Genomic DNA, 24,021 nt, shown 5'->3' with positions numbered 1-24,021 from the left:
CGCGTTGCCAGTGCCTTCAATGGCAACGGGTGCACGTGAGGATATTCACTTGTGGGAGTACGCGGCCCATCTGGCCGCAATTATCGCTCCCGCGAGTGAATCCCTCCCCCCTGCTGCCGTGCGAGTGCTTTTTTCTTGTTGTAAGTTAGGCTGTGACTAGTAGTGTGTTTGTCAATGGAGAGAGCGAAGAAATATGCTAATGAGGCCGTACATATTTATTTTTGCAGTTTAACATAGTAGGAATTAGACCGAAAGATACCACAGCGGTTTACATCATCACCAGTTGCATTAAAGACAGATATCCTGCCAGATTCGAACCTGGGTGCCTAGCCTCAAAGTCGGCCGCCCTAAAGGTTGAGTCACATCTTGCAGGTAGGCTGAAAAAAAGCACACAAAGAATTGGTTCCAAAAATAAAGCTGCGCACCGCTTTTCAAAGGGGTTTGGACGGCCTGAAAAGTACAATAGCCCCAGCATACATGACTGCTTAGAGAATTCGGTGTCCTGAGGCTGCAGCAACAGGGGCAACAGAGCAGGACGGGTAGGGGCACTATAACCCTTTTAGCCAAATGGGCGGTGGTGCATAAATCAATGAGAGTGTGAATGCTTGCAAAGAGATTACACGCCAGCCGCTCCTCCTCCTTGGTAGCGTTGAATCCTCAGATGTAGGGAGTCTACTAATAGATGAAGGTATGGCCCCGCTCCCAACTAGTCAGAGTTGAGCAGAATGTGGGGCCAGGCTCGGTGTACATCAGACAATGGATATTCGAGCGTTTGTCAACTCCGTGACATGGCGGCGTGGAAGAAAACGTCTTCGCTGGTTCTGGCTGGACTTCCGAGAAAGTTAAAGATGATTTGCCTTGGCTCTCATTGGTGCCCCAATCCGATGCTTCCCCATGCCTGGGACCCCCTCAGGAGTCCCCACGTCCAGCGTCTGGTCCTGGCCATTTCGGCCGCGGGTCACCTACTGGTTCGCCTCTTGGTTCCCTCCGCCGGCAGAGGCGCAACGAGTGTGAAATTTCAGGCGGGGTGGGTGCTAATTCTTCCAGCAAAATGCAGAGTGGGGATGCAGGGGCTCTAAGAAGGAGTAAAAGGACAATAAAGCCTCGTTAAAAAAGTACATGGTCGTTTAAAGACCTGTGAAGTACTGGGGTGCGGCTGTGGGTGTGCCCGGGAAGCTGCCTCAGCCCGGGCTGACACATACAGGAGGGGAGGGTGCGGAAGCCTTTGAGTCCAATGGCGTTGTGCACCTGTACAGCACCATATACTTCCGACATCTGGTTTGTACAGACACAGATTGATAAAGCAATGTGACCTGCATCAGAAGTTAAGTGATAGAAATTATATAGCACGCGTTCTGCCATTGGTATGGCCTGGTAGAACTGTCTAGAGTATATTGCGACATGTCCATCACAGAAAACATTTAATTTGGTTTGTAATTGTGTGTTTTGCTTCAGCATCGCAAGGCCAGTTAAGTCATGCTCATTGATGGTGGAAGGTGATGTGTCATATGTATTATCACTGCGTCTGCACAGGTCCGGCTAACTCCCGTTCTGCACAGGAGCTAATTGTATATTATTACTGTGGTTGTGCTTTTTTATCCATGAACAGTGTTCAAGTCCTGTGAAAGTTTGAAAGAGCTCCTGCAGAAGGAATTACGTCTAATATACTTCTATGGCTGCACATGTGCTATTTTTTTTTTCTTTTTTACCGTAGCTACCACATTTTTTTATTATATTTTTTATCGTACCTTTATATAGTTTGAACACGGCCCAGTAGTACTGAAGCGCTTTACATGAGCACTAGTTGCATTACACAAGGACACATTCTTTTTTTGTAGGCACAGGGAAATGTGATGTGCCCAAAATCACAGGATGTTGAGCCGACGCCATCATTTAAAAAACACCAACATTAGCAGGGCTTTAGGTTTAGCCACTTTACATGTAATTAATTGTGTTTAGTTGAGAAAAGCCTTTTAAAATGCAAAATAAACAACAGCGTGATTGTTGCTGCTCTCTCATTGACTCATTGGAAACAAACACACTACATTTCCCAGCGTGCATTAGGCTGTCCTTCAGAGCTTGGGGCTTGTTTTATATGCAACCTCAGATGTCTAATAAGACTCGCATGATCTCTTGAGTCTTAAGGGACCAAATGAGCGATCAACAAATTGTACGTGCTTTCTATTGTTGAAAGTTTTTAATCGCCCTCAGATGATTTTATTTTCATTAATTTATAATTACTGCCTTAAAGACTAGGAGATCATTTCATCCCACCTCTGTTATAAACTCAGACGTAAAATTTAGATTCTTTTCCACAGATTATGACTTGAACCTGTACTTTACAATTACTGCCCCAAGGTTAACTTCACTGTACCACACGAGGCTGCTCTAGCTTCTTGCCATTATGAAATATTGTAATGTTTGTAGTTCTCCCACAGGACACGCAGAGACAGGTTAGTGTATGTAACTCAGGTTTATTAAATCATTACAATCGGTTGAGAGCTAAGGGCACCGAGCGTCTAACTATGTCAAGCTCCGGTCGCCAACTGCCGTTCCTAGCGTTCGCGCCTTTCCTTTTTCCTTTACTGCGCATGCGCGCCTATCCGCTCTAGTCTAGTGCGTGCCGCGTCATCGCGTATACGCGCATAGACTAGAGCGCATACCACATATCTCCCCCCTTTAATGGAAACAAGGTTATGACGTTCCCCCCCAACAGGTTGAGTGTCCTCCAACTGTGAAAGTGTCTTAGTGGGGCACCATGGGGGGCAGCAACAAACTAGTGTCCTTCCATCTCAAAGTCTCTATAACGAGAGGGCACGATAACTGCCCTTCCGCTGCGGGTGTGTCTTACCGGCATGTTCTCTCCCTCTTCTGTCTCTCCTCGGGACACCCCAGCTTCTCTCGCATCTGCTCTCTGCTCTGCATTCGCCTGTACATCACCGCCGTCGGAGGTCCTGGCTCCCCGGACCTCCGCTTCACTGTCATCACCTGCACCTTCTTCGTGGTTGTCTGTGCCGTGCTCCGAGAGGGCTCTGGCCTCCTGGTGATTCATGCAACTCTCTCCCTCCTCAGCCTTGGGCCAGACTAATATTTTGTTGACTCTGGCCATGCGGTCTTGCGACCAGACCTTTCCGTCACTGAGGAGAGCCGCCCTACCGCGCACCTCCTTGACTTGTAGCGGCTGGCTGAATTTACTTTCGCCTTTCTTTTGCAGAGTGGGGAGTTTGATCCTAACCCACTCCCCTTCTTCCAACGCCGTTTCCTTCGTGCTGCGTCGCTTGTCATAGTGGGCTGCATAGATCTTCTGGGCCTTCTCCAGATTGTGTTGCACCACCGCTGGGGACCACTTGCTGGTGATGGTCTTCTCCCTCCATGCTACATTGTCCCGGGTGAAGGGATATCGTCCCCTTAGCACTTGGAACGGACTATACCCCACCACCGAGGGCGTTATCCGGTAGGCCCATAGCATGTTCATTACTTCCACCTCCCAGTCTTTTCCTTGCGATATGGCTGCCTGAATGGAGCCCATGAGCACCCTGTTAAACCTTTCGACCTGGCCGTTGCAAGCTGGATGGTACACAGCCGTGTGTTTCACCTCGATCCCATTCCTCTTCATGTATCTCCTCCACTTGTCCGATACAAATTGCGGTCCATTGTCACTGAGAATGGATTTGGGTATTCCCTCTCTGAGGAACACCGAGGTTAGGAACTTAAGGATCGTCTCCGTGTCCATCGACTCTTGTATGTCCACTTCCGGCCATTTGGAATACTTGTCAATTATCACACAGATGTACTTATTCACACCTCTGCTGTCCAGCACAGGCCCCAGAATGTCTATGGCCACCTCTTCCCAGGGGCCTTGCGGGGTGTCGAACTTCCCCAGAGCTGGTCTGAGTGGGCGGAGCACCTTATCCGCTCCTTGGCACTGCCCGCACTCCCGCACTTGCCTCTCAATGTGGGTATCCATTCCTGGCCACCAATACATCTGCTTGACCAACGCCTTGGTTTTCACAATGCCCAAATGCCCCTCATGGAGCAATTTCAGCAGCCTGGGTATCAGTGTCACTGGGGGCACCACTTTCTCTCCTCTGTACAAGAATATCCCCGAGTCACTCAGGGACAATTCTTCTCTTATTTCATAGAATCGTCGCACACCCTCCGTGAGCTTCTTCTTGTCCGGCCACCCCACGGTAAGGTGTTTCCTTACTTCCATCTTTTCCTCATCGAGCTCGTAAGCCGCCTGCCATTCCTGTGCACTGATCGACATTTCGTGATCCTCCATGCTGGCAACCATCTCCTCTGTGTCCGGGGTCTCACCCGGCGCCTCCTCCATTGCCGCTGCCCGGCTGAGGTAATCAGCTACCTTGTTCTGCGTTCCTGGAAGATATTCTACATCATATGTATAGTCTAGCAACTTCAAGGTCATTTTCGCTATTCTCGGGGTGGCGGTGTCATGGCCCGATGATGTCAACACTTTGATGAGTGGCTTGTGATCCGTTTGAAGTCTGAATCTCGTGCCCCATATGAACTGACGAAACTTGCTCAACGCCCACGTGACCGCCAGCATCTCCTTTTCAATTACGCTGTACCTTTGTTCCGTCGGGGACAGCGCCCGGGATGCAAAACTGATCGTTTCCTTGGCTCCATCTTCCCTTTCCTGCGCCAAGACAGCCCCCAAGCCCTTGTCGCTTGCGTCTGTTGTCACAACCGTCTTGCCGGTGGGGACATACCCTTGCAATGGGATGGCATGGCTGATACAGTCTTTAATGGACTCGAATTCGGATTGGGCTTCTGCATCCCATTCGAATTTTGCATTGTTTCTGATTAGTTGTCTCATCCTGTACGTTCTTGTGGCAAAATGTCTGACAAACCGGCTGTAATACTCGGCCATTCCGAGGAATGACCGCACTTCCTCTTTGGTAGTTGGGGCCTTGGCGTCCCTTATTGCCTTCACATTTTGCTCTTTCGGCGAGATGCCATGCGTTCCTATCTCGTGCCCCAGGTAGGTCACAGAGCGGGACCCTATTCTACACTTACTCCATTCTGCCGTCAATCCTTTGCCTTGCAGCACTCCCAGCACTCGATGTAGTTTCTTATCGTGCTCACCTTTGTCGGAGCCCATCACTAGGATGTCGTCTTGGAAATATTGCACTCCCGAGATGTCCTTAAACAACCTGTGCATCAGCTTCTGGAACACGGCCGCAGCGGATGCTAGGCCGAACGGCATTCTCCTGAATTGGTAGCATCCAAAGGGCGTTATGAAGGCTGTGTACTTCCTACTCGACGGATGCAGTTCTATCTGGTAATACGCAGACGTCAGGTCTATGGTGGAGAAGTGGGTGATGCCTTTTGTCCTTGGCAGCATCTCCTCTATTCTAGGGAGCGGGAACCTCTCCACTATGAGGTTTTTGTTGAGCTCCCTTAGGTCCACGCAGAGTCTGACCTTGCCATTGGGCTTCTTGACCACTACCAAGGGCGATAGCCATTCCGCACTGTCCACTGGCTCGATGATGTCTTGCTCTTCTAGCTTCAGTAGTTCCTGGCGCACCGCCTCACTCGTGGACATCGGTATGTTCCGGACCTTATGCACCACTGGTACTGCTCCCTCCTTGAGGACCATTTTATGCACGAATTTGTCCAGTTTGCCAACCGTGCCCTCAAAGACCTTGGGGTATGCTGCCTTCCAGTCTTCCTCCTTCGAGAGGGGCCATTCGTCTGTTAGCAAAATCTGTTCTTTCCCCCCAGGATTGAGTATGATGCCGAGATCACCTGCGTCTCTCCATCCCAGTACCGACGGGCCTTTTTCCGCTACATACAGGGTGCACGTGGCTGACCGTCCTCTGAATTCGAACTCCAGGTCCCTGCACCCAACCAGGGGGATGGCATTCTCGGTATACGAGATGGGTCTGATGTCCGGCGGCATTAGGTCAGGTCCTATGACTGGCGCGAAGTCCTCTTCCCATATCGACCTTTGTACGATGGTCCAGGGGGACCCTGAATCCACGGCCACATGTACTTTGACGCCCCCGATAAGCATGTCGGTGCGGGGCTTATCTCTTCGCTTCCCGGACACGTCCAGCACTTGATCCTCAATGCACAGAACCAGATCATCCTCATCCAAATCGTCTTCCTCACTTACGTTGGCCGTGGCCGCATCGATGCACTTAACAGTGGACTTCGTCCCTTTCTTCCGGCAGACCTTTTCGAAGTGACCGGTCAACCCACAGAACGAGCACCTGGCGCGGAACGCGGGACAACGCCTGTCCTGGGCCGCGTGCGCTGCACTGCCGCATCTGTAGCACGCGAATTTTGTCCCCGGGCCGGAACGAGCCATCTGTTTCCCAGACCCTCTTATATCCTTCCTCGGTTCTCCGTAATTGCTTTTGGGTTTGTTGGATTGTGGTGCCTCATCAATCTTGTTGATCATCTGTCTCGGCCCACTTTCCCTTTTCGCCGCGTCTGCGCCTCTCTTCGACATTTCCGCCTTTTTGACCATCGCCACAACTTCTTTCAGGGTTGTCTCATTCATCGCCCATAGCTTGTCTTGAACTGCTCTGCTGGTGGTGTGCATTACAATTTGGTCCTTGATGTATTCATCCTGCAGATTCCCATACCTACACGTGATTGCTAGCCGACGGAGGGCTGCCACATAGTCATCAATGGACTCTCCCGCCTCTTGTTTTCGCTGTTGGAAGTTATAGCGGTCTATTGAGACGCAGACCGCTGGGCGGTAATGGCTGTCCAGGTCGTCCAGGGCATTCACAAAAACATCCGTCTCCGTTGCACCCCTCTCCTTGGGCACCAGGTTCTTAAACACCCTCACCCCCTCTGGGCCTAAGTTGTGGAGCAACAGTCTCTTTTTCCTTTCCGGCGTGTATTCACCTTCACTCTCATCTCCAAGAGCCTCAATGTAATTGAGGAAATAATCTTTCCAGTCTTCCCATTTTAGTTGGGGTTCACCTGGTCTGGGTAGGAACGGGACTGGTGCCATTAGGGCTGACGCTTGATTCGCCATTTTGCCTTCACCTCTAGGTTCACCTTCCTGGGCCCTTCGTTGGGTGGGTTCACCAGACGCTCCTGCGCTCTCTGCCGTGTCGCCTTGGCCCCTTGGGCTCCCTGGGGTATTATCCCTCGCACTGTGCGCAGTCTGTGCACTCTCCCCCCCTTCCTCTGGCTTGGGGGAGTCTCCCTTGGTTGCCAGGTTGCTGCCTGGGGGCTCCTGGAGTCTTGGGCCACACTAACCTGGCTTGTAAGGTTGGTGTTCGGTTTCGTGCCGTGCTGCTGCGCTGCTGCCACGCCCTTTGCTCTTCCTTGCAGGTGATTTGCCTTGCTGACTCGTGAGTGTGGCTGTGGGGGTGTTTGCTGTCGTCCACTGCACCTGGTGGTGTCCGGATCCCAGCCTCGTCGCCACTGTAATGTTTGTAGTTCTCCCACAGGACACGCAGAGACAGGTTAGTGTATGTAACTCAGGTTTATTAAATCATTACAATCGGTTGAGAGCTAAGGGCGCCGAGCGTCTAACTATGTCAAGCTCCGGTCGCCAACTGCCGTTCCTAGCGTTCGCGCCTTTCCTTTTTCCTTTACTGCGCATGCGCGCCTATCCGCTCTAGTCTAGTGCGTGCCGCGTCATCGCGTATACGCGCATAGACTAGAGCGCATACCACAAATATATCAGAGCTAAAGATTGTTGGCATATTTAAACTTCCAGGCGACGTTGGGCCTGTGAACCAAAGTTCAAAGATTAAATTGTTTCCTGAATAGTTATCCAAGAACAGATCACTGCTGGTCTGGTTCTTCGGAGACATCCTAAACTGGAATTTGCCTTTGTTTTAAAGATGTGGCACAGCAGCGCAAGCTTCTCTCCCACATGCCTTAAAGAAAATTAGAAAGAAAGCGCTATGAAGCAGTCAACTCGGCGCTATAGATCTTTTTTTTTAAATTTCCTTTCAGTCCTGTTGCACGGCAGCCTGCAACATCTTTAAAAACTTAACAAGTGTAAATAGCTGTGCACGAGCTATTTAGCTGTGTTGCATTTTTTTATGTCGCACACCACTTGACTCAAAATAAATAAAATAAAAGTGCTATGATGTTGTCTACACTGGCAGTATTATAGTGCTTTGTTTTTATTTACTCTGCTGAGCAATAGCTTAAAAAAATTAACAAAGCCAATAGGTCTTCGAAAACTATTCGCTTTGCCAATGCTTGTTTAATAATAATAAGTATGGCGACGTTGTTCTTTTTCAGAAAAGCTGCTCAGTTAAAATCCTTTTCAAACTTGAAGACCATTTACTTAATCGAGTTGTTTCTATGCACGGATTTCCCATTAGTCTGTAATAGGGGTCCATCCTGTGATACATAGAACTCTATTGTATTGAAGTTCACCAGAGAGTTGAGTGTTGCTCACAAGGGTTGTGTTTTATTTTTCGGTTTTGCCTAGGGACTGCTTTTGCTGGCGAGTAAATGTGTAATTGAAAACCTAGATATGTATGTGCATCTAGGTATAAATACTTGTATAGGTACATAGGGGGGCTTTATATCATCCCTGTTCACCCATTGCACTGTTCACCTGTCAATCATATTTTGCTTCCCCGCATAACTGCATACTTTGCTTACGTTGCTTACGACATTGCCTCTCGTGCACTGACAGCTTTTCGCCCGCTCACATGTTCACATCTGCCTAAAAAGTGCACATCAGTGCCAGCACCTGTGAGACATTATTTTACTTTACCAAGGTTTCGTCTTTCCTATCTTTACCCTTTATTTTTTTTTCTTATTCTTGTGTGATTAAACTATGATATCTGATTACACTAACTGAAATCCAGTAGTATATTTTCTCTGTGCCAAGAACAACTAAATGCTCATAAGGTCCCAAAAGCGAGACCTATTGGCTATGCCAATGCTTGTTCCTGTTTGGGTTTGTTTGCCAAGTTTGTTGAGGCAAATATATTATCTATAGTAGAACATGAGATCCTAAATCCAGATTGATTACATTTTATAAGATTATTTTAATCTTCTTGGTGTCCTAAGAGATGTTTTGAAAAAAGGATTTGCTTTAGCATCTAGGAGCGCTATTAAATGATAATTACTACACTCAGAATCAATTTACAGAGTAAAGAGTCACACAACCATTAGGGCAGAAGGATAGGTTGTCTAACAGCTCAAATCCTACACATAAGGGAAAAGGTTTCAAATGGAAAGTCCATTAAGGGTGAGCCCATTAGCATAGAACAAAGAGATAAAGGATATAAAAAATGAAAATGGTTCTGCAAAAAATGGTTTCAGTCCTCAGTTACCGACTGTAGCACCAGCAAAGCAGTACAAAAGTAAGAAAAAGTTCCGCATAGCAACCTCTTGCAAGGGGGAAAGAATATAGCATTGATCTAGAAGCAAAAATCAATGGTGTTTATGTCAAAGTAGGAGAAATCAGAATGGTGTGGCTACCGTTTAGAGTTTCTTCTTTTGTAAAGTCTCTAGCAAATTTTAGTGATGTAGTATAACCCCACCATCAAAAGACAAAGACACTCATATGCTCAAATTCACGTCACCTAGGACACTTGCAACAGTGAGAAGCTTTCCCATGCTGGTCATGAGAAACAAAGGATTTGAGAGTACACATAGGCCTAATATTGGTGAAAAGAAATACAAAGTATTCCCCTATACCAACAGCTGAAATCCTGTTAACACAGGAATAGGTCACTGTGAACACTGAAGAAACATTTAGGAATGTTGAGATGTACACATGTACAGAACAAATAAAGCAACATTTCACCAGTTGTAAGCAGTCCATTGTATTAAGTCAGGGAAAGGTCAGCATTAGAGAAAAAGCATTTTTAATAAAGCCTTCAAGTTAGCATACTCTTCGCCATGGCGATGGAACTCTGGCGATCCACCTTCATAATGAGGGGGAGAGCTGGGGCATCCCAATTGCTGACTCCATGCACGTGGTGTCGATGTACACGGATGGCGTGCTCATTTATGACCGCGATATTACGGCAGACCTTTCCCCTATACTAAGCATATTGCAGGATTTTGAGGCAGTGGCAGGACCCGAAGTAGATTGGTCTAAATCGACTAAATGCCCCCTAGTACAATACCTACCCCCATGCCCGATAAGACTGGGATATTGCAGTGATCATCGAGAGAGTTATCTTCTTTTACTGCAATTAGGTTAGTATTGAAGTTGCCAGTGATTATTATTGTGGAGGCTTTGGTGTGATTTTTGGTTGATTCAGACAATACATCTCTGAGTCTGTTGTCTTTAACCAGAGCTGGTGGTATATAGGTATTTATTATTGGTAAATGCTTGTTACTTTTGAATTTTAAGTTGGTGACTATAATGTTTTTATGATTTGTATTTACATATTTATTTTCTGAGTGACTGTATCAGGTTATTATTTGCTAGTGTTATAAGACCCCGACATTGTGATAGCCTTGGGCATTCTATTTGGATACAGAGTGGTGGGATGGGGACAATTCTCACTTCACTTTCTTGTGCTTGTATTTAAACTTTGATTTCAGCTTCTTTTTATTTTTATTTTTTATTTTTTTTTAAAGAGTTTTATATAGCGCGAACTAGACCCGAGAAATCGGGTATCAGAGCGCTTTATATGAGCACCAGTTTCGTTAGTTTTCCATAGGACTTTTACTGTAAAGTTTAATTCTTGCAGGAGCTACATTGGGAGTAGAAGCGAGTCCACTCCCTTGGTGTGAAGCAGGAGTCAGACTTACAAAAGGCCTGTGTCGTCTTCTGATGTTCAGTGATCCACAGTTTTTTTTCTCGTCCTAGAGCACCTTTGGGTGCATAAGTGCAAACATGTTGCTCGACTTTGTCTCATGTTCTGAATGCAAATACGAGAGAGACACCTTGTGTTGGTCTGTGTCCCTATACCTGTTTTCTACAGTCATGGAAGGAGGGAAAACTATAGTCTTAGGAGAAGACATCTTTGCCTAGCACACCAGACTTCTCTTTTAGGAGTCATCAGAAGACCAATGAAATTGGGAGCAGAGCTCTGAATCCAAGTGGGAGGGTGCTGAATGAAAAGAACGCATGTCAGCACGCCGGGGTAGCGCTTATATGCAGCTCAGGTTTGTCACTTCCGGGATGGCGTGGAGTCAACATGGATCCCTATGACACCACCTTAGCAGCAGGCAGATGCATTGCTAGCAAAAGCTTTCTGTATCTAGTCTGAGTAGTATTCTAAGGAGAGGAATCTGGGGTTAAAAGTAAGCATCAGAATAGTATTTATACTTATCTAATTAGGTACGATTGTGGACAGTACCTAACACCCTGGCCCTTCAAACTGTGTTCACACTGAAGATTGTGAGTCTTGAAGGGTAAGTGGAAGAATGAAAACAGTTCTCTGAGTCAGACACAACGCTCTCCTTTGTTCTTACTAGCTAGTCTAATAACATGATTAATTGATAAACAGCACAGTCTTACTTTAAACCTAATTCTCAATGTTGGTACTATAATAAAAGTTTTATTGAAGCAGATGAAACTTGATATTGTAAATATTAGCGATTCCTCATTCTCTATATATTTTTCACAGTAATTAAAGAATAGTGACCAATAGACTCCAGGCACATGTCAAAAGTCTGCTCTTTTGTCTCCTATATTAAGCTGTGACAGAGGGTATGCATTCTCAAATATTACTTGTTTCAGTATCAGATGTGAGATCGAGCTGTTATGGGACATAATTATGATGTCACTCCAAGTATAGCAAATACCAATTTTTGTTTGCACTTTAGCCAACGCCACTGATGTTCTTGAATGACCGGGTACTGATTGGTTTCATCCAGCTTGATATCATACTTTTCCACCTCAGTTTAGACCTACTGCTGCTCCATGACACCACAATCCACTGTTCCCAGATCCCACCATCAGCTGCCATTGTCATCTGCACGCAAAGGTGCTCCAGAGCAGGAAGGAAACTATTGCAAACCATTGAGTCACTGGTAACCAGGATCACTGCACTCGGCAGAGAGGTTAGTGAGGAAGAGAAGATGAGATGGGGTTGTGAGTGACGTATGTCTGAGCATGTGCAAATAAATGTGTGCCTAGATGAGTGTACATTGCATATGTGAGTGTGCCCATGCCCGTGTGAGTGGTTGTCTGTGTATGTGTGTGTGTCAATAGCTGCAGGAGGGGGCTGGCAGGAAGACTGGCACTGTTGTGATCCTACAATCACAATTAATCACATAGACTTCATTTTTCAAAGAATTGTTGGATGACACAGCAAGATTACTGTAATATGATAGCGTGACAATCCAGAGCATAGGTTTCCACTTTAAAAATGTGAATTTATTAACATCATAAATCACATCTTAAAATTAATATTAGAACATTGCAAGGGCAAAGTGAACCCAATGTGAGCAACAACCACAACCAAACCAATAAGTGAGACAATGAGTAAAAATCCAAGGTATGTTGGTAAGCAAACAACAGTGTTATTAGACTTGGTGAGATTGTGGCTTTCCTTGGCAAAATATTGGTCTATCAATGAATAAATGTGAGCATTGTTGTTGACTACTAGCTAAATCTCCTATAATAGTTGCCATTCTTGGCATATGGTGGCCATTCAAAGTGACATTATGACTGCCATTATAGTTGTCAATCCATGGCATATTTTGGGCATTCTTGGTAATTTTCTGGGTATACCTGGCAAAACAGTGGGCCATCCATAAAAAACTGCAGTCATTCTTTTTTTTAAAAATCTTTTTGAAACAAAGTACAACTATACTAACAATACCCTTGCAGCATGTACACCCGTGGCGCCCCCACTCCCCTCTACTGTGCCCCACCTCAGCGTACCTGATCTATTCCAACGCCTTTCCCCCAGCACCCTTCCAGTATCCCGCTGTCAGACGTGGTCTCACGGCTGCCTTCCACCTTGACCTCTTAAGATACCTTGTCAGGCTAGAAGTCCATTCTGATCTCCTTCTATGGTCCCCACACCTTCTCTTCTCAAATTTACATGGGCACCCCCTTGCTTGATATAACACCTCCTCTGCCTGCATGCATCAATTCATGTTCAAGATCCATTTAGATATTGTAGGCCTAATATTGCCCTCCTTCCTCCAATACTGCACTATATCGCTCCTGGATACCATTAAAGCCATGTTGCGAAAGAAGAGAAAGAATCAGTCCACTGTCTGCTCTCCCCAGATACCCATGGTTACCAATTGCAGTTTAAGGGTCAGGGTACAGTCCACGACCAATAGCATTAATTCTTGGTGACATTCTTGATATTATCTTGCATAATGGTGGCTCGTTCTCGACATATCATGGACTTTTTTGATAAAATGTATGCTATCCTAGGCATCGTAGTGGTTCGTTTGTGTTGAGGGGGTGGCCTGAGGGACCTGGTCTATTTGAAGAAGCCCATGGCTTTTAATACCTTGATTTTATTTTTAATTACATTCTCAAGGCTACTGACAGTCAGTTTAAATGGTACAGTTTATCAGTTACTCAAATCATTTCTCAAAAATAGAAAACAAACTGTAACTCTTTCTCGATTCTACAGAGCAACCCAGGATCTCAGTTATGGTGTTCCTCAGGGCTAGATGATGCCTCTGGCACATTTCTTACATTTAATGCAAGCCATATTTTATATATATTCCAATGGCACCTAGAACACTTTTGAGCTACATCAGCGGTGTGTCCTACTCACAGTGGTGGAAATATGATAATTCGTTTAAACGTAATCTATTCAAAAGCAAGTTGGTTAACTCTTCCTCAGACTGCTCTATTCTGTACAATACGGATGGGACACATATCAAGGGTCACACATTAGCAAAGTCAGTCCAGAACTGGATCTATATGGATTCAAATCAGTCTCTAGGCACCCAAATGCCCAAAGTGGCAAATACTCTGTTTTCTACAGTTGACAACACTTAGGAAGATACTGTCTTACATCAAGCAGGAGTTTTGTGTACAGATGATCAATGACCTCATCTAGTCTCATCTGGACTAACATGACGCCATCTACTTGGCAGAATCAAGACAGACTTTACATCATATGCAGTTGGTACAAAGTGCATCAGCTCTGTTGACAATAGAATTTGCCTGACAGGAGTATATTGTTCCAGTACCAAGAGCTTTACAGTGGCTCTCCAGCTAGACCATGCTATATGTCAAGATAACAAAGTTTACAGTTACATTTTCATTCATTCCTAATATGTTGTGAATGCTACTTGCTCTAATAAAAAATTGTTTTAGGTCTCATCTACGAACAGCTTTTATCTTTGAAATACTAGGTTTTATGACAACAGGCTCCTTGTTTGGTCTTTCCACAGCAACTTTACGTTCTCAGGTAGTAGCCACTGGAGCATACCGAGAAATGTTGTTAAGTATTTCCGAAATGGCTAAATTGGCAAAATGACTTTTGAATGGTTTTGAAAATCGCAGACCCATGGTTCATTCACCTGTTGTAGGATGGGATTCATCATTAGTATTACCAGATTTACAAGTCAGTCCCTTAGAACCCTTACATTCTGTACCACTATCTTATAATAATATACAAAAATGGTAGCAATTGCACAGGCATGAAGTAGGGGAGAATTGGGAGATTTGCTTTGAAGAGCAATGTTTACCAAGTTTTATTCACATTAGATTGCATTCAAACCAGATATTCTTTGCTTCCAAAATTCATGCAGATCATTATATTGATTACGTGTTTTCTATCGCAATCCCGCAAATGAATACGAAAAAGATTTACATACACTAGATTTGCACAGGAGATTTGTCAATCTACTTGGAGAGAACAGACTTTTTTTCTGAAATCTGCTTCTCTGTTGCATTTGGTTTGTCAGCAAAAGGGGAAAAAGAGAACACTGTCAACACTGAGTCTTAACGATGGCAATGAAGGAGGCTTCCAAGTCATGCAGGCTCCTTTACCTGAAAGGATAGGGAGTACATTCACGCGGGCAAAGGTAGCGACATGGACGAAAACGCAACATGTTTCTTTGAAAGGTGTGTGTAAGGCAGCCCAATTGCTAATCTGAATTCTTTTTTCGTATTATCGATTGGGACAGTGTTATTTTACATATTATGGAATAAATATGTTACTCCGATTCTTGGTCTTCCTCGTCACAGCCCTAATTTTTCACTCCCTCCCTTCTATTATTATAACTGCTGGCTGAAAGTACACAAACCAGAAGGAAAAAGAAGAGCTCAACAATAGAAATACAGAAAGTAATACAATAAAAGAAGACGGCAGTGGTGACAAGTTGTTTTGGGGAGAGGGTCGATGAAGTAAGGGAATCAGAGTAATGAAGATAACCAGTAATTACTCCAATCCTTAGTGCTACACTGGAATTGTTTATACATTGCATTTACTATGCTTTTATAATTTCCAGTTCTTTTTGTGGTTGAGCAAAAGATAGGCTGTTTCCTGTTGATGCAATTTTGTATGCATTCCAGTCAGCGGCGGCTTCTTCGCTATGGCGGCGGAGTGTCGCACCCCCTAAAACGTCAGGCAAAGAAATATAAAACACTTGTTTGGTTTTTTTTTCCTGACGAGTCTTGGGGGCAGGGCCTAGTAGTGACAGGCACTGAGGGGAGTGTTAGTGCACTCCCATTACTGCGCATGATTGTTTGGACGGCTGTCTCAGGCCGGCCAAACCATCAAGCGCAGTGAAAGCTTTCTCCAACCCAGCAACGCAGCTGGGTTGGACAGAGCAGGCACAGACTCACAGTATGTCCTGGAGTGCAAATTGAGGGTGCTGAGGCCAATCCCGAAGCTGCTCTCGTGCGAGAGCAGCTTCAGGCAGCCGTGGCCGGTGGTAGGAGTACCTGTGGGTGACGTTGGCAGGGGGAGGGGCAGGGTGGGGGGTAGTAATGTATGGATTACGGAGTTTAACAGGTAAGTAAACATATAAATAAATAAAACAAATTTTGTTGCGTGCACTGCATCACCAAATGCGATGCAGTGCGCGCAACGAAATTTGTTTTATTTATTTATATGTTTACTTACCTGTTAAACTCCGTAATCCATACATTACTACCCCAAACCCTGCCCCTCCCACTCCCCACATCACCGCCCGGCAGGTACTCCCACCTCCGGCCGCGGCTGGCTTCAGGATTGAGCGTGTGCCTTCCTGAAGCGGTGAAGAGGAGCGGGACGCAACCGGATGAAGGTCCTTTTTTTTTATTTCCCCCCTGCGCCCACTAGTGCCTCCCACTCCCCTCCTGTTTCTCCAGCATACCAGCCGCTCCTGATTCCATGCCTTCTCCAAATGAAAGATATTTAAAACAGTGGTTTGTTTTGAAATTAGAATTAAATCGAAGCAGGAGCTAAAACTAGGCATCAACTAAAATTAAACGTACTCACTTTTGTTTTGTGAATATTAATATGCTTTTATCACAAAAAAAGAAATGTGCATGCTGTTAACTTGTTTGCATGCACAATATAACGTCAAAAGACACACTGCAATTACATATTTCCCTTCCAATCAACACAAAACCATTTAGCGGATAATAATCTGATTTAAACTCTAATTTGTTCTTTCTACGCAGTGCAATCATGGTGCCTTTGCAGGGTTGTGTAGCGCTGTTACTCGGCACCGCAAAAAGCTACAAGACTTCAAGATGACTTAAAATGCAAACATTCATTTATATTTATATCTTGCAAATTAACTTGACATGTTTATTCATTTTTGTAACCTGCTTAATTTTTTGGGCCTATAATTTTTCAGGTTTGTGTGTGTGCTGCTCTAGCCTTACCGCGTTTCCTTAACTAACCAAATGCTATTTGTTTTCTTTTACAGACTTCCCAACATAAAATTAAGGCATGATGAATGTTCAAGAGCTGAAAACGTCTTCTAAATCTGCAGGAGGCGTTCCCGGAAGTATGCCGAAAGCAAATGTGACCTCTCCAGAAAACACCACGGAAGTACATTCGGCTACTCTCGGCCTTGCCCTCGGGAGCATTTCTCTGATCACCGTTGTCATGAATGTTCTGGTCCTGTATGCTGTAAAACTGGAGCGCAAGCTTCACACCGTTGGAAACCTGTACATTGTGAGTCTGTCTGTGGCGGATCTCATGGTGGGTGCTGCTGTCATGCCACTCAACATTGTGTACCTACTAACAGACAAATGGATTCTCGGGAGGCCTGCATGCTTGTTTTGGCTGTCCATGGATTATGTTGCCAGTACCGCCTCTATCTTCAGCCTCTTTATTTTGTGTGTTGATCGCTATCGTTCTGTGGAGCAACCACTAAAATATCTGAAGTACCGAACTAAGACCAGGGCCGCTGTGATGATTTCCGGAGCCTGGATTCTTTCTCTAACATGGATCATACCCATCCTGGGGTGGCACGTGTTTGCCAATGGTGGAGTAAGAGACGTGCCGCCACACGTGTGTGAAACTGAATTTCACAGCGTGACCTGGTTTAAAGTGCTGACGGCCATTGTGAATTTCTATGTTCCATCTATACTGATGTTGTGGTTCTATACTAAAATCTATAAGGCAGTCAGAGAGCATTACCAACACCGAGAGCTCATTAATGGTTCTTTCCACTCTGTCTGTGACACAAAACTGGTGCGTTGCAGCAGACTTCGGGAGCAGCAGCACGTCTACAACAAAAAGCAGGACAGAGAGGGAAATCATGCTGCTGCACACTCTAGCTTTGCAGACAATGGTAGCTTTGCACCTAGTCCGTTTCCACATTCGAGTATGAAAAACAGTCCTCATCAGAGGGGCTGTGAACAAACTCCAGAACTGGTCAAAGGAAGCAGAAGTGAGGTTGTGAAGCTGCGATGCTTTCCCCTTACTATTGTCCAAGAACATCCAGGAGTCAGGAAGGGAAGCAGGAAATTTGTAGCCGTCAGGAAGGCAAAGCTGAAAGAGAAGGAACCTGTTTCACAAAACGAGGAACTTGAGTTGTCTGGTTCGTCTGATGAGGCCACGTTCGCGGACACGGTCCTGTGTAAGAGAGATTCTGCTTGCACTGCAGAGGTAGAGTCAAAAACTGAAATAAAGAGCACATCCAGTTTAAATTACTTGAAATACACCTGGAAGACAATACGATCTCACTCCAAGCAGAACATTCAGGGGCTACACCTCAATAGGGAGAGGAAAGCTGCAAAGCAGTTGGGATTCATAATGGCGGCATTTATGCTGTGTTGGATTCCGTACTTCGTGTTCTTTATGGTCATAGCTTTTTGCCAAAATTGCAGCAATCACAACTTCCACATGTTTACGATTTGGCTTGGTTACATTAATTCCACTTTAAACCCATTTATCTATCCCCTTTGCAATGAGAACTTTAAGAAGACCTTCAAGAAGATATTTCACATCAGTTAGTAAACAGAGCATTGTAATCTGGGTTGTTCTTTACAAATGCATATCTGGTTTCCAAACTTACCAAAAATGTCAAATGTTTTGGAGATTATTCATTCTGGAATGATGAAAAGTCAGAAACAGAGTATTTTTGTTGTGACTGAGTAGATCAAAATATGGGTGCAGCATGTTTACACTGAATGTTTATTTGAAACAATGACCATGAATTGCCTGCTTCAAAACAGGACCAGAGTGTTATGTGATAGAATGAACACTACGTTAGTTGAACTACAAGAAATCTGTATTCTGGAAAACAAGCTGTATTTCAACTGTGTTGGAGAAGAAAGCATCCCCTCATCATTTGGGGTAAAGTTAACAATTGCTGAGAAAGCTGAAAACAGTGAAAAATGTCTGAAAAGAGGACAAAGGGTGACATAGTGATTGAAAGGGCCAAACATAGGCAGAGAAAGAAGTCCCCAAGAACAAAATGGATATTACAACAACTCTTTTGCACTTTCGTCTTTGTATGTCAAGAATGTACTTCATAATCATTTTTTGGGCTAATGAGAATAGTGAAATGCAATATTTGCAGTTAGCATATTAAATGTTTGTGTTATATGTCAACTAAGGAAATGTGAACGACTCAATCAGATTGAACCATTCACTCTATGGCTTTATTTATATTGCTGGAGAGCAACCAAACATGCATATGTTTACAAATTAATGAACTTCAGTCAATCAAGAGATTGGGATCATCATACAGACCGACTTTATGTTGTGGCCATTTTGACGATTATACTAAAATATTAATTACATTTTGCATGCTAATCAGCCCTCTCTAATCAATGGATTTTCCCTGCATGTTTGTATCTCATACGGGCACATGGAAATGTCTATAATTGTCGGATGATCCATAATCATATGCTCACAGTCCTTGGAAACAAATTCATTATAAGCAAGACGTGATAACAGAAAACATACATTGGCCTACATGGAATTCATTATATTGTGTTAACTCTCTACATTTGAACATTTGAAATAACAATCACACATTGTCAGGAATAAACTATCACAAAGCACAGCATATTCCAATTTAAAACATGTAAATATCACACATATTTTAAGGATGAACAATGTTGTACACACAATAAAATGGTCTAGTGCTTTAAAGAGACATCATATCCTAATGTGGGTATTCTAAGGAGCCAATTTAGCTAAGATTAAAATGCCTATCTGTGAATTATATTAGGAATTTTTTTAAGAGCGGTGTAGACAGAAAAAGGTTAGAAACTGTCTGTGTTTGGGTATTATCTTCTCCAGCCCCGTGGTATTCAACTCCTAATGACGATAGAGAGTCGCTGAAAGTGTAATCCCAGTCCATTTACATAGAACTGTGAGGGGCATTAAGTGCTAGTGCTTGCACATCGGAAAAAGAGGCTCGCCATAACAAAAGAGCAAGCCCTAAACACTCATTAAAACAGCAAACCAATCCAGAATTTGGGAGAAATACAGTCAAACTGATAATCTTGAAGAAACAGATTGTGTAACAAATTACTGCAAAGACGTCTCTTAGCACAGAATAGCATAAAAAGACCTGTATGGCACAATGATGTGTTGGGCTGATATTCTACATTTATGAGCTCTAACATAAAAGGTATCTGTTACCATTTGTCGCTGATTTTTAAACACTGAAAAGTTAACGTGAAATGCATGACCTCCTCTGCTCTGTGTTATGTGGCATTTCATCTTCAGGAGGAAAACAACATTTTAGGAATTCATATATTGTTGTTTGACATCAGTTATTTTCTTTGAATGTCACGCACATGCTCTGGGAAGACTTGTTTATCCTTCTCACCCACATACAGTTCTGTGAATGTAAATGTAATTCATGATCCATAAATGACTATGCTAATTTTTGGTGCCCACTGTAGGAGAGGTTATCAATATGAGCCCTCAAGTAATCAGTAGCTTACTGTTCAGCAAGTGGTTAATGTTCTTCTTTAGGTAAATACAGTGGAGTGGTGTGGCTCACTGGTTAGAGGCGGCAGACCCGAGAGCAGAGGATGGCCCGGGACCAGGGTTCGATTCCCGACGCGGCAGGGTCTTGGACCAGGATCAGTGGACTCGATAATTCTTGCCTCGGTGCCTACTCTAACCAGGGAACACACTCGGCAACTCTGGGCATTAAGCTTGCCTCATCTCCACAACGGCCCCTCACAAACTCCGGGGATGCCTGGTTTCACCTTGGAGACTCCCAGGAGGGACTATCTCACAGGGAAAGCCAGGACGGGTTCCCCAGCGGTCTATAGTGCTACGAGGCCTGCGGTGCCGGTAGCAGTGCGCTTTACAATACACACAATTTCAATTTACAGTGCCTGCTGGATTAAACTTCAATATCAATTAGAATGTCAACAATGTTCAAACTTGTCTCAATTAATAATATGTAATAATCCTGTTATTCATTACACTTGTTTTTCTTCGCCTTATTATTCATGATGTAAAATAGAGATGAATGATTCTGCCGGTTTAATCCTAAAAGAATTCGAGTCTGCGTAAATTTGGAGTCAGCCTATTCAAATACTCAAGTATTGATGCCCTTTCACATTAAAGAAATCGAAAAAAGCTCTGTTCACACAATTTCTAACTTAATGAGAGAGATGGATACATTGATATAAAAATATAAATTGCTTTTGAGCAAGGGTTAACAAATGAGCATGTAATTCTCTAGGCAAAAAATATTAGAATTTTCAACTAATATTTAAAATGTCACACAGCATTTGGAGTCAATTCAAGTTATATTCATTGTAGGTGTCATCGTTAAGTGCTCTCATAAGCAGCAGCTCATTTATACAATTATTAACAGCAAGATCTTCATGTTTCAGAACGATGATTTTAGAGATTACCTGAATTCCTGCAGAGTAAAGAAAAGAAATCTTTTTAAAAAGAACATGCCAAATTGCTTTGAATAGCAGATACTGGTAAAAACAATATAATGGAGTTTGCATCTCAATTTCAGACTATGGGTGGTCTGGCAAGCCAAAAGCTATTTTTGTTCAAAAAGGAGAACGTCAGCCCTTCTGTTTTTCTTTTCGTGACACTATGATGTTCCACTGCAACCGATGTTATGTTTTTTATTGAATGTTATTTGAAGCCTACAACAAAATCTGAACCATGTAGCACAGAAAAGGTTGGTCAATATATCTAAAGTTTTGAATAATAGTGTGAGATGGAAAGGTTGTCACGTTATTGACTCCTGAAATGCTCACTCACAGAATGATTGTAATCATGATAGCATCTCCTGAAATAACATCCTGGTCAGTGTAGATTCACTATTATCAACTCCATTCTGATAATATTTTGGTGTCGATATTATGGTCACGATATATGTGTGTAGTTTATATTTTGACCTTGTAATAACCCATGGGAGTCTCTGAAACCAGTTTGAATTGCCTACAGAGTGATATAGTCAAGCTGTACATATTTCATACATGGCTTTTGTAGATAATAATTACGTTGATTTTAGGTTTACAGCTGAGCCACCGAGACCAGGTTTAGCAGGCAAACACTGAGCATAAGGCTACGAGAGAGAGTGTCACATATTCAAAGATAACAGCAGCAGTCATGTCACTAATCCCTAATGGAATGTAGGCTCTTGGACATGACACCAAACACGTTTGCCTAGCTTTGTGAGATCACTGGCGATTGCCTTCACTCTGAAGTATTCCGAGACATTGACAACTTCATTGAAAACTAATTCCAGCAGAAATGACCACAAATACTATAGTTGCCTCTTTCTTTCATATATAAGAGGATTAGTGCCGTGTAAATTTTACCAGCATTGGAGCAAAACTTTTTTTACAGGTCTTAACATTAAACGTATGGAAAGTAGCAAACATTGCCCTATAGAAGTCTGTGATTTCGATAAGCTGTTGCTAATTTGGAAATCAGGAGTGCTCCAACACTGCTCTAATTTAGGGAAGAGTTGAAGATGCACCTCTTTAACCCATTGACCGCGGCGAAAATTCTGCCGCGGTGCGGGTGATTTATGGCGTGGTTCGGACGGCCCCCGGCCGTCCTCTGCACACGCCCATGGAAGGGGTTAAAGAACACTACATCATAATAAACTGTTCACATCCCAGCAACCTCTTCTATCTCTCATTGACATTATGGTTGTCTTTGGCCTTATACAGTGCTCAGCTGCTTTTTGGCTATATTAACCGTATAGAAATACCATCTGCATACACATACACATATACATAGAAATAGGTGACCCCCATGAAGTTCAATTATAACATTTTCCTAATTAAAACATGTGGTCAAAGTTGGTATTATTAACAGATTTTCAAAACGATCCTAATTCTGTGGACAAAAGTTCTGATAAATCTCCCAGGATTCTCTGGACACCCACAGCTAGGACATCATCAGAATGTAAACTAATACCTATAAAAAATGGTAACAGGCCTTTTCCTTCAATACAGCCAGGATCTGGAACAACATTTTCTTGTACCCATTAGGAGTGGCCCAAAGCTGCTCCACTTTTGGAAAATGTTGAAGACTAACCTTTTTGGAGAACACTAGAATACAAGTATTAACCATCCACAACCCAGCTACCTCTCCTATTACTCATTGACGTTATGCTTGTCTTTAACCGTATATAGCGCTCCTCTGCCATTTGGCTACGTTCATGTTACAGAAATACCACATGCATACACACATATATACAGAATGAAAGAGATGTGTTGTGGTAGGCTGGAGCATCTGTAAATCAAGTTGCCATTAGTGGGGACATCAGACTAAATCTTTAAAGAAAATCATTAAACAGTGTTTTATAGTGCTTATCTTTGTTCATAGTCTCACAAGGCTTATCATTATTCTGTGAATTCTTCAGAGTAGGGTTATTTTATTTATCCTTAGAATTACTTATAAAGCACCAAAACATAGGCATGCACCTGGTTAATGTAATTATTTGGAAGCTGCCAAAGTGATTTCTGAGCCACATAAAACCTTTTCATTTAAACATAACAATCTGGAGGTTCAACAGGAACATTTACAACAAGCAGAAGTTCGAAATGGAGCCGCCAGTGGTCATAATGAAGACTGTAAGGCCAGTAAACATTGCACTAGTAGGCTCTAGTGGCATACGTTTATGGCTCTGAATTTGTCGTCAAGGTTATAGATGAATATGTTTTATGAACACTCTTTCTCTTTTGTGGTGCTGTCTGTGTCTTCTTGATTTTCTGTGAATAAGTATTGTCTGTTGGATGCATACATACATACACATACATCAGGTACTGTAAACACGCTGAACTGGTAACAGTAACTGTAACTCTATAAAGTACCCAGCTAGCTTGCAAATTCAACATGAAATAAATATTGTTTTTTTACACCCGAGGCTCGGATCTGGTTTGAGGTAGCATTTTTGGTGTGTTTTCTATGTATAAATCAATAATACTGTAACCGCCTCTCCCTTTCAAGTTCCAATAAGATAAGTGCTCTGTCAATTTGACCAGCATTGCAAAATAACCTTTTTGACAGGCATGTGACCTGAGTTTCCTTTAAATGTATATAATGTGGCAAATTATTCCTCCATAGAAGTCCATGAATTACAGAAGCTACTGCCAATTAGGACATCATGAGTTCCCCAACACTGGTCCAATTTGGGGAAGAGTTGAAGACGCACCTCTATAAAGAACACTACATCGTAATAAAGCATCCGCAACGAGAGCACCTTCTCCTATCT

At 43.6% G+C, this 24,021-nt stretch overlaps 1 protein-coding gene and 1 long non-coding RNA gene across 5 annotated transcripts in view; one reads left to right on the top strand and one right to left on the bottom strand.

The window, feature by feature from the left end:
• Positions 1-23,685, top strand: part of HRH1 (histamine receptor H1) — a 558,032-nt gene extending 534,347 nt beyond the window's left edge. For 2 of the 3 annotated variants that reach the window (XM_078661413.1, XM_078661412.1), the window contains one exon: positions 16,768-23,685. In XM_078661413.1, the coding sequence (XP_078517539.1) occupies positions 16,791-18,305 (1,515 nt within the window). In that variant the 5' untranslated portion in view covers positions 16,768-16,790 and the 3' untranslated portion in view covers positions 18,306-23,685. Of the gene's footprint in view, positions 1-11,825; positions 11,932-16,767 lie in introns of those variants that run through there. The other variant, XR_013601116.1, reaches the window with a different exon arrangement.
• Positions 17,877-24,021, bottom strand: part of LOC144782193 (uncharacterized) — a 32,746-nt gene continuing 26,601 nt past the window's right edge. The window contains exon 3 of one of the 2 annotated variants that reach the window (XR_013601118.1): positions 17,877-17,970. This is a non-coding gene — a long non-coding RNA (uncharacterized LOC144782193). Of the gene's footprint in view, positions 17,971-21,088; positions 21,193-24,021 lie in introns of those variants that run through there. The other variant, XR_013601117.1, reaches the window with a different exon arrangement.

The sequence above is a fragment of the Lissotriton helveticus genome, chromosome 9, assembly GCF_964261635.1.
Source record: "Lissotriton helveticus chromosome 9, aLisHel1.1, whole genome shotgun sequence".
NCBI classification, from domain to species: Eukaryota; Metazoa; Chordata; class Amphibia; order Caudata; family Salamandridae; genus Lissotriton; species Lissotriton helveticus.
This window is presented reverse-complemented; position numbering and strand designations above follow the sequence as displayed.